We start from the raw sequence: 11,556 nt of genomic DNA, 5'->3' as shown, positions 1-11,556 counted from the left end.
ATTCATAAGATGTAATATAGCAAATAAATTAAGGTAGTGTCACTAGACTTTGTACACAGCCAACAAAAAGTAAAACAATAAAAATGACAAATCACGCTTGGCCTTTCTTTTGATACTTATTCGTCTTGATATTTCTGTAAATAAAACGGGAATCAGGATTAGTAAAATGTTTTATACAAATAATGGATGTAAAGATAGTTCTATGTATCTAGGAGTAGCATTATTTATCTTCTATGTAATCAATATACAGTATAAAATCTAAGGTATAAACTATACATGTTCTGAAGTCCTGGGGGAGAGTACTTCACTTTAGTCTGCAAGCAGCATTAGTCCTCTGTATATGGAAAACGACAACACAAGTAAGCGGTGTGGTGTATAGTTTAGTTTAATCAGTCAAATCTGGTATTTGGAAATTGATGAGATGATCATGTTTTATAAATTCTATAAGCAACAATACAAAATTCTCAGAGACTCAGCCATCGCTATAGCTCCAATCATCACCCACATAAGAAACCTCTCAATTAAACAGGGACAGGTCCCCCAAGACTTCAAACTTGCCAAAGTAACCCCCCTGCACAAGAAAGGGAGCAAATTAGACCCCAGCAACTACCGCCCTATTTCTATTCTTAGCTCCATCTCGAAAAAAAACAGTCTATGAACAGATTGAAAAGTATCTTGCCACAAAAAAACTAATGTACGAATTCCAATCTGGCTTCAGAACATCCCACTCCAGACTCCACTGACACACGCCTCCTCTATTTGAGCAATCACATCAAACACGAGGTGGATGCTGGCAAATACTGTGGCATGCACCTCCTGGTACCACAGCACCTCAAAAGGCCCTAAAAACAAGGCTCCAGACTTCCCAAAACAAACTGGTCAGTCTACTACTTGGCCTCACTCCCCGAACGCACCTCACCCCTGCCCATTTTGACAGGCTGGAATGGCTTAGGGTTGACAATAGAGTACAGCATCTTGTAATGGGTCTGGTCCACAAGATTCGCTACCACCAACACATGCACCTTTCTAAATACTTCCTTGTTAAAGCTGCTATAAGCAATAATATGTCAAATTTTTAATGACCATGGTATTCAGACAGCCAGCAATAGGTAGGACGCTCCCAAGAAAAGTAGTCTCTGTGACACATCTAGGGGCCGCAATCTGCATTCAAAGATGCTTATATTCGGCTCAAACAAAACAATGGATTGAATTAATTTAGCTCCTATGCCACTAAAATGCCTGCCTAAATATGTCCCAAACCGCCCCCTAAGGTCTTCCACTGCTGGCCTGCTCGCTTTTCCTAAATAAATGTCAACTAAAAAATACGGGGAAGCAGCTTTTTGCTTCTACGGGCTGACGGCATGGCACAAACTCACACTGTACCTTCAACAGGCAGCCTCTGTAGACATTTTTAAAGCACAGCTCAAGACCCACTTCTACACCCTTGCTTTTAATTGATCTTTTATTTTTTGTTATTCATGTCCTCACTGTATTGCATTACTGCTTGTTTTTTAATGTTTATGCCTTGCTTTTCTTTTCTTTTTTCTCCATTGCTCGAGCTGCATTTCATGTCATGAAAGGTGCTATACAAATAGTTTTATTATTATTATTAAAATGTGGAACATTAAGACATGTGAATCCCTTGGCCTTGACTCTTTCAAAACCGCTCTCAAAGAGCTGCAATTCGAAAATAAAGTCTGAGTTCCCACCACTTTTTCCCCATACTGTACATGTTTTTTCCCTTTTTTTACTTTCTTTATATGATGATTTCCTGTTTTTATAGAAGTGTATATTTGTACGTCTCTAAATGTTCTGATGAATTGAAAACGCTGGACCCTGTTGTAAACGAGTGTGAGTGCTTAGTCATGGTGTGTCCAGACTCGAGTCACAGTTTTTTTATTGACCTGTGCTTTTGTTTGAAATCTACCCATTCTACATACTGTGAAATAAACATTTCAATCAATCAATACACAGCTTTGCTTCATTGACACATCTTAAAGTTAGGTCTAGACTTTCATATTAGCACACCGACTATGACCGCTCACCTCCATCTGATGGGAAATCCAACCCAGAAAATAGGTCACATTGCCATAGACCCCTGGTTTGTTTCTCTGAGCACATTGCTCTCCCCAGCTAGTGTCCCCTAGCAGCCACCATACGCCATCCGTCTCTGACACCAAAGGCCCACCGCTGTCTCTCTGAAAATGACATAAGTTCTGTTCATTAGTTATTGACCTACCCACACACACACACACACACACACACACACACACACACACACACACACACACACACACACACACACACACACACACACACACACACACACACACACACACACACACACACACACACACACACACACACCTTGGCCTAGTGGGGATTCATGGGTGTCAAAAACAAAACGCTTTAACAATAGAAAGCAATACATGATTTGTTTTTAATCTTTTAATTATTATCATTACAAACTAATAAATAAACCCTTGAGTTGTCCTTTAAACCAGTGTTTCTCAAACATTCTCATGTCAAGGATCCCCAAATGATTTAATGTGTAATTGTCCACATAATTGTCCACATATTTTGTGCCAGGGACCCGCGTTCCAGATTTGTGCAGTTAAACGTTTCAAAATGATTTCACCTTTTTCCCCAACATTCTTTTGTCTTCGTAGACCTGGCTCTCACAAAATCTGCCTAACGCATGTGCAGAAAAGCTCTCTGACCTGGTTCTCCTCCTTGCTCCCCGACCAACCTGTAGTCTCTAGCGTAGTGACTGAGATCCCCCTGCCATTCCAGCATCCTCCTAACATGGACAATTGTTTTCATTGGAGCCAAGCCAGGGGCCACCGAAGGATTCCAAACCACTAGTCTTGTCAGTGCGTGATGTGCAGGGAACTGTGCCACCCAGATGCCCCCTCTGTGATGTGTCTTACCTGGCAGGAATCCCCTCCCCCCTCCATTTCTCCTGCACAGATCATGTCCTGGGTGATCCTGCCGTTGTAAGACATGGAGCCGTTACAAACAGTGCTGTCTATCAGGGACACCTCAGCTTCCCTCAGGTCCGGGGAGGCATTACCTGTGAGGGAATGAAATATACATTTGACAAACTCTGTGAAGTGGTATTCAACTGCTTGGAGCAGCACAGCATGTGAGGTGAGACAGCCCCGAATGGGATTGATTACCGTAAATTGTTTGAATTGAAATTAAATTAATTACATGCTCACTATGATAACCTCAGTTTGTAACCAAAATAAATTAAATAGGATGGGTTTACCTCCATTGACTGTCCTGCCAAACCCTGATATCCAGCACTTCTGGGGAACAGTGATGTTTAGTCCAACATTGGGCAAGCAGACAGGTCTCATATCTATAGATGCTACACAAACATAAGGACGACAGCATTAGCTGTTAAATAAAATAATAGATATAAATCTTTTTGTAAATCTCTATGTGAAAAAGGAATGGGCGTTTTTTTCAGCGGAACCAGAAAACCACGCCCACTGCTATGCCCTATACTAGTATTACAAGGATACCTACATGTAAGGTCTAATGGGTTGGAGAGCCTCATCAGAGCAATGTCATTCCTCATAGTAAGGCTGTCAAAACCCTCATTGACCACGATGGAGCTGACTGAGCGACTGGGACTAAAGACAGTACCTAGCTCATCTACTATTCCTGCATAGACCCTCCAGTCTTCAGGATTGGACATCCTAGGGGGAAATGTGTAAGTTAACATTAACTAGATATTGTCTTACTGTGGGAAACGTCATCCATCATGCATCATTCCAGTGGCATTGTGTGGTGAGATCAGTCAGACTCACCCAGCCACACAGTGTGCTGCAGTGACGATCCATGAGGGGCTGATGATGGAACCTCCACAGACGTGTGAGCCCTCCACACGCAGGCTGACCTGCCACGGCCACGCCCCCTGGACAGCAGCTTGGCCTCCGATGATTCTCTCTGAGCGTACCCTAGTCCCACAATCTGAACACAACACTGACGTTAGAGTGATTCTCTCTGAGCGTACCCTAGTCCCACAATCTGAACACAACACTGACGTTAGAGATGATTCTCTGAGCGTACCCTAGTCCCACAATCTGAACACAACACTGACGTTAGAGTGATTCTCTCTGAGCGTACCCTAGTCCCACAATCTGAACACAACACTGACGTTAGAGATGATTCTCTCTGAGCGTACCCTAGTCCCACAATCTGAACACAACACTGACGTTAGAGTGATTCTCTCTGAGCGTACCCTAGTCCCACAATCTGAACACAACACTGACGTTAGAGTGATTCTCTCTGAGCGTACCCTAGTCCCACAATCTGAACACATCTCTGACGTTAGAGATGATTCTCTCTGAGCGTACCCTAGTCCCACAATCTGAACACAACACTGACGTTAGAGTGATTCTCTCTGAGCGTACCCTAGTCCCACAATCTGAACACAACACTGACGTTAGAGTGATTCTCTCTGAGCGTACCCTAGTCCCACAATCTGAACACAACACTGACGTTAGAGATGATTCTCTCTGAGCGTACCCTAGTCCCACAATCTGAACACAACACTGACGTTAGAGTGATTCTCTCTGAGCGTACCCTAGTCCCACAATCTGAACACAACACTGACGTTAGAGATGATTCTCTGAGCGTACCCTAGTCCCACAATCTGAACACAACACTGACGTTAGAGTGATTCTCTCTGAGCGTACCCTAGTCCCACAATCTGAACACAACACTGACGTTAGAGATGATTCTCTCTGAGCGTACCCTAGTCCCACAATCTGAACACAACACTGACGTTAGAGTGATTCTCTCTGAGCGTACCCTAGTCCCACAATCTGAACACAACACTGACGTTAGAGTGATTCTCTCTGAGCGTACCCTAGTCCCACAATCTGAACACATCTCTGACGTTAGAGATGATTCTCTCTGAGCGTACCCTAGTCCCACAATCTGAACACAACACTGACGTTAGAGTAATTCTCTCTGAGCGTACCCTAGTCCCACAATCTGAACACAACACTGACGTTAGAGTGATTCTCTCTGAGCGTACCCTAGTCCCACAATCTGAACACAACACTGACGTTAGAGATGATTCTCTCTGAGCGTACCCTAGTCCCACAATCTGAACACAACACTGACGTTAGAGTGATTCTCTCTGAGCGTACCCTAGTCCCACAATCTGAACACAACACTGACGTTAGAGATGATTCTCTGAGCGTACCCTAGTCCCACAATCTGAACACAACACTGACGTTAGGGTGGATGGGCGCACTTTTACATTATTTCTGCATTGCAGTATCGATACTTTTACTTCTCAATAAATGATAGAATAATCGCTAAGAAAGAATCTGTAGTTGCAATACAGCCCTAATGAAAATCAACAGTTTGGCATTGCAATAAAAGGTTTTGAATAGACATTGATTGTGACATACCAATGCAACGCAATGTCACCACGTTGTTGTCTGGACAAGTATTGCTGGGGATGGCAAACAAAGTTGATGTTAAATGAATGTTGGTTTAAGTTTGATCTAAATACTGTTGTTTTTTAATCACTTGAACCCTAGGATCCCTATTCTGGGAGGAGGAACATATTTGCCAAAAATAGATCTACAAGCTGGGAGGCCAGTTCACAAACCTGTGGTCAAGTTGTTGCAGTATGGGTGTGTCCAGGCTGAACTCAGGTTTCACCAATACAAATCCATTACTATTGGCAGCCTGCTCTTGGCCCGATGTAAAATATGTGTCCCTGTCAAGTTTCAAGTTTATTAGAAAACATCATTGCATAACAGTATGAATTATGATATTTCTTACAATTCAATTCAAGACAAGAGGATCGACCATCAAAACACAACAATAAAAAACGTTTCTATTACTTCTGGTAAAACTTGTATGCTCTTGGGAGGAATGACAACTGGTGCGTTTTTATGTGACTCACAGGACTGCACATGCTGTCAACCTACAGTAAAGGGCATTTACAGTAGTACCTTTATCCAAAGTGTATGAATGTGATTACATTTCTCACACACATTCACACCGTGGTGAAAACCAATGAAAGGCACCAACCAGCTCATGGAGAGCAGTTAGGCCAGGGGTGTCAAATGTATCCCCCAAAGAGCTCCCAACATGATTACATGAGTAAAAACATACATTTTATGACTCCCTTTATTGATATGTAAATAAAATAAACATACATTTAATATACAGTATAGCTACTGTAACACTGATCCAGAGAAAATGAAGCGTGCGGAACAGAATAATCTTACATTCTTAGATGATTATATTAGTAATATTAGCAAACTGTAGTGATGTACAAGTAATTAATTTGAATTGTATTACAATTAATTTACAATGCTAAGTAAAAATCTATGTCTTACTTGCTATATCCAATGTGCTGGCAACTTGCTTTCCCTTGCTGATCTGTCCAACCAGATGAACACACAGGCTTCCAGGATCTACTTTGTGAAGAGTAGATCTGGAGGAGGAAACTGGAGCCATACAATCTCACTAAATGCAAACACAAAGAAAAATGGGACATTTTGTTTGAGGTAGGACAGACCATAACTCAGCCTTAGATAAAATTTGCTTTCAGTCAAAGTATACTTAATAGATTGTATGTCAGTCATTAAGACAACTCTCAACTCTCAAGCATGTTCAAGAACTATGTGAGCCGTGAGGGTTTATCAAAACATATGTTTGAACAGGTCTGCCCGAACAAAACACTATGGCCTTTAGGCTACCATTTCATATTCTTACTGTTGGGACTAACTGGACAACTGACATCTATTCATTCAAGCTCAACTACTGTACGTGCAGCTCCTTGAATTACATTCTTTATATATTATTTACCAGTAACCAGAGCGACTTACTTACTTAAGTGCAAGATCAGAGTAATCATAGCAAGCATGAACCCTGGAATCCATGAACCATGGCATGAACAATAGGGCAAACAGTCACATAAGTACAGCGCAAAGAGAGCAACAGTGCTTCAAATAAACTAGGACACCAGGTAAACATTGAACCTTATCCAAATAACATTCATTATTTGTTGTCAAGATAAAACAAATCTAAATGACAAAAATGTAAACAATTAACCAACATACAGTATTGTCTTCATAGTAAACTATCATCCATCGATAACCTTGGGATAAGAAGGGATACAATGAGAGAGGAGTGCTTCTGAGTCTTCAGACTACAGCAGAAAATTGGAGTGAGTTTACTTTATTACCACAGGAAAGTGGTAGACAAAGTGCCAGATAAATATGAACTGATTCATGAGTTGAAAAGTGAGGAAAAAATGTATGGATATGTATGGTGTAGTGTGACCCTCACAGCAGCTAGCCTCGTCCTGACCTCCTGGACAATCCTTGACCCCGTTACACCAGTCTGACTCCCACACACAGACCTCATCACCACATGACATCCCGTGGACACAGCTTGACGATACTAGAAGACAAGAGGGACAAAGAGCATTGTGTCTCCTTGACTTCACAAACTAACCCATCTGGTCAGTCTATTGGGGGAAAAAGCAACAAAATATAATTCAGAAATTAATGCTATTGATCCTATCAAATTAAAACGAGTTAATTGCTGTACTTACAGTAATAGCCAAGGAGTACTCCAGCCACCAGCAGGAGGAGGAGGAGGCTGATTACAGCAGCCACAGTGTATTTGATGCACTTCTGTCTTCTACCTAAGATCCACAACATTGTGATTAGAACGGTCTCGGACTCCAAAATCTGCAAAGTAATCGAGGGGAAACATACTTGATTCTCCCCTTTTAGTTGATTTAACCCTGTGATAACAATGCTGATTCTACAATCAGTCATTCTCACAATTTGAGTGGTGCAACCACTCCAAGGAACAGCAATGTCTGTGTTCACCTATTTGAGTGGTGCAACCACTCCAAGGAACAGCAATGTCTGTGTTCAGTGTTCACCTATGTGTGGTTAACCTATGTGACATTAATGAGCACCAGTATGAGTACCAGTAGGGGGCGCTGTTGTGCCAGAAACAGAGAGAGAGAGACAGTGCTGCAATGTTGCCTCCTAATATGAGAGAGAGAGAGAGAGAGAGAGAGAGAGAGGAGGGGGGGGGGGGGGGGGGGGGGAGTTGCACCACTCGGTTCACACTGGTGCAATTTTTAAACAATGTTCAGAAATAGCAGATGTATGGTAGAAGCTTGCAGTGCGGCTCGAACGCTGTGAGCTTGTACATCTGCTATTTTTAAATAGGCTCAGAATGTATTGAAAGGATAGCCCCTTGAGATGCATCTCATTTTAGAGGGAGGGAAAAACATTACATACAGTACAGTGCAGTTACACAAATGGAGTGCACAATACACAATACAGATAGCTTGCTCTTCCTCAGATTAGTGTATAGTACATACAGTACAAATCACAATGCAAGTTTATTACAGTAGGCCTAATTAGAATTCATAGCAGCAGTACAGTACATTAACTGTATATCAGGGCAAAAGTGTGGACTACTGTACCTTTGCCCTCAGGGATGGAGTCTGTGATTTCAGGGGGAGGCATGGGACCAGGGTCCAGGGCCAGCTGGTGAACATACTGGGGCTGAGGCTCTGACAGTCTCCCCTCAATATCCTGAAGCCTCCCTTTGATGAAAAAAAGATCTGAGTCCAGGTACTGTTGACAGATACACGTAAATATGGAATGAAAGTGGGGACAGAACACAAATTCTGAACAATATAAAAAACAAAAATCACACCAGTGTAAAGTAAGTGGTGCAACTCCGTGTGGGGGTCCCCGGAACTTCCAGACCCACAGGAACGCGCCCAGGGTGCCGGTTGAGAAATGACAGTTACCGTGTGCAGGGTGCCCAGGGGTCCCTCTACTGTATTGTACTGTCGCTGTAATGTCACACCCAAAATCATCATATATACAGTTAATGTGTGTGTGTGTGTGTGTGTGTGTTAGGCTGCGCAACAGTGACACTTGGTCAAAACGCTATTTTCATGCTCGGACAGACCCAGCCAGGGACCCAGCCAGGGACAGACACACATAGCTCATTAATTAAGTGGTTGCACCACTTAAAAACTAATATACCGTATAAAGTGTACACACACACACACACACACACACACACACACACACACACACAGACTTGTTTATAGCAACATGAGGATTCATGGCTTTCGCCAACAATCAGTCACATCAACTACTGTACATCAAATGACATTGAAGTGTGCTTACCGGATTTGCAGTCATTTCCAGTTAAAAGTATACCTGGTAAGTAAAAAAAGAAACAAAATAAATCCTCTTGAAATTATTAATCTTTAGCTAAAATGAATCTCATAAATGTTGATATCCTTGATGAAAATTATCTCTTTACAGTTATTTAAATTGTTTTTATATTAAAAAAAAGAAAATTCCACATTGTGTTCCACTGGCATTCTGAGCAGACCGAATGGCCAATCCTGAATTATGTCATCACTTTGTCAAATCTGTTCTAATATAAATAAAGGGGGCGGCAAACTTCAGAGAGCACACAACATTTAGAATGGTGGGAACTTTACCGAGCAGGGGGTGGGGGGGGTTATCTCAACAGCGTCAACATAGGTATTGTTGGTTCAGATACATGGCACAAGAAAGGCCACAATTTTGTATGACTAATGCACAATATGTTAGTAATTTAGTCAATGGGTGACTTCACTTAACATAGAGCAAATTAAAGAAACCAGTATCACTAAATTGGGATATATCTGGAATAAGAATAGTTACAATGTCAGTTAAAATGTAACTCCTTAAAAAATTAGAAACACATTAACCATGACAAATGAAAACTAAATTGAAACCTAATTTCCACTTTTTTTTAAACAATTCAACACAAAATGTACAGGAACATTTTTCATTATACAGTGACTTGAATTACTTCATTACTATTATTTTACAACTATTGTACAAGAGAGGGTAAAAGTAGTAAAAGTTTCCTGAACAATGCTTGTTTCTTCAATAGTTTTTATTTTTTAGATCTTATTGCTTATAGATCATATTCACACAGCGGCCATCTTGAACTTGAATTAGTTAAATTCCACCTCGTTGCCACCCCGCTTTATCAATGCAAAATCACAACATGGCCATCATGTGAATATAGTCTATTGAGGATTGACAGTCAAATTCACATTACAATGCTGTAATTACCATTAGCTGATAACTGCTTACAGTATTATTACTATACTGTTACGAAATTGGATAATCAGTGAAAAGTGCATAACAGTATTTTCATTTAAACAGCCAACAGCATTTGGCTTCGTACCCCGTTAAAACTCTACATGAAAGAATACAGTATGTATACTGAGGGACAGTGAGTGCATTTTCTCAAAACATTGCTGCTGCAGCTCTTTTTGGCTGCTGTTGAAACTTCAAACATTTAGAAAAAGGGCCTTTCCGTATTATTAACCACAATATAAAATCAAATAAATTCTGTTATTTGTTTGAAAACACAAACAACCAAAATGGCCACATTACATTTGAATAAATCATAACATGGAGGGTCGCATTAAAAGACTCGTTTATTTGTACAACGCAACGGAGTGGTCAGAGCGCTTCCTCACATCCTCATGGCGTTTGGCTGGGCTTCATTGAGTCAGGGAATTTGCTGTACCACCAACCAAACCTTTTAAGTAAGTGCCAAACTTCTCAACATTAGTTTGAACACTAACATCCATATTCTGTGGGGAGAAATTCACCAAAAGCAGCCGATCTATATGCTCAAGTTGTGAGTTTGTAGATAGTGGACTCAGGTGGTCGAAGGCACTCAGGTTCACATCAGCAGCAGTTTGGTTGTGGGTATCTCTTCACTGCGACATTCTAAGTCCTACAGGGCTTGTGCTTATAATCACGCCCCGCTTCTGTGGCCAACACGGAAGTGCATAGCATACAACAACTACGGACAGTTATTTTTGGTCGATAAAGTATAGTTTTTGATTGCGATGGAGGCTTGCCATCTCAAGCGAACTTGGGCAACGCGAAGCGAGATAAAGCGAGCGAGTGGCCGTTCTGAACGTTGTGAAGTTCCATTGAGCCGACTCTGTGCCGTTCCAGTTTCGACCCGATAACACATAACGGTAAATCATGTTCTGGCAAGAGCCTTTTCCCCCCCGACTGCCACTCAAAGTGGCTACTGGTCAATCACAGTGCCTCCTTGCACAAGTGCACCGGGCCAATCACAGAGCGTCCTTGCACAAGCTGTGTAGGGTTTGGAACGACGCATCTACACCCAGGCCTGCCACCCGGGGAACAGCCTGCTGAGGTTGTTGGGGTCCATGGCCTGTTGGATGAGCAGGTTGACCTGCCCCCCCACGCTGAGCACCGTGCCCTCCTCCACCCCCTTCAGCTTCTCCTGCAGCCGCAGCAGCACCCGCTCTGCCACCTTGTTGAAGCTCTGGCTGTCACTGCTGGAAGAGCTAGGACAGTAAGGACACATGACAGAGTGCATGTTTCTACAACTGTGGTTCTGCAAGTGGGGTCAAATATAGTTTTTTGATAAATGCACAGAAGCACACAGTGCACACACACGCGCGCGCAGTGAATG

General features: G+C 42.1%; 2 protein-coding genes across 5 annotated transcripts in view; both read right to left on the bottom strand.

The window, feature by feature from the left end:
* Positions 1-58: 58 nt before the first annotated feature.
* LOC308321808 (transmembrane protease serine 2-like) lies at positions 59-9,230 on the bottom strand (the record flags this gene model as incomplete). The annotated part of the gene is made up of 12 exons (XM_080772899.1): positions 59-134; positions 2,046-2,198; positions 2,931-3,073; positions 3,535-3,707; positions 3,819-3,981; positions 5,436-5,479; positions 5,639-5,749; positions 6,378-6,507; positions 7,333-7,446; positions 7,601-7,693; positions 8,495-8,648; positions 9,216-9,230. The coding sequence occupies 12 exons, from the start codon at positions 9,228-9,230 to the stop codon at positions 117-119; spliced, it is 1,311 nt and encodes a 436-aa protein (XP_080629025.1). The 3' UTR covers positions 59-116.
* Positions 9,231-9,832: 602 nt separating this feature from the next.
* The window catches only part of atm (ATM serine/threonine kinase), a 49,364-nt gene continuing 47,640 nt past the window's right edge, over positions 9,833-11,556 (bottom strand). For all 4 annotated transcript variants that reach the window (XM_080771978.1, XM_080771977.1, XM_080771979.1 and 1 more), the window contains one exon: positions 9,833-11,428. In XM_080771978.1, the coding sequence (XP_080628104.1) occupies positions 11,236-11,428 (193 nt within the window). In that variant the 3' untranslated portion in view covers positions 9,833-11,235. The remainder of the gene's footprint in view (positions 11,429-11,556) is intronic.

Source organism: Protomyctophum bolini (genome assembly GCF_963924005.1).
Source record: "Protomyctophum bolini genome assembly, chromosome: 9".
Classification (NCBI taxonomy): domain Eukaryota; kingdom Metazoa; phylum Chordata; class Actinopteri; order Myctophiformes; family Myctophidae; genus Protomyctophum; species Protomyctophum bolini.
The sequence above is the reverse complement of the archived record's forward strand: the minus strand, read 5'-3'. Positions and strand labels throughout refer to the sequence as shown.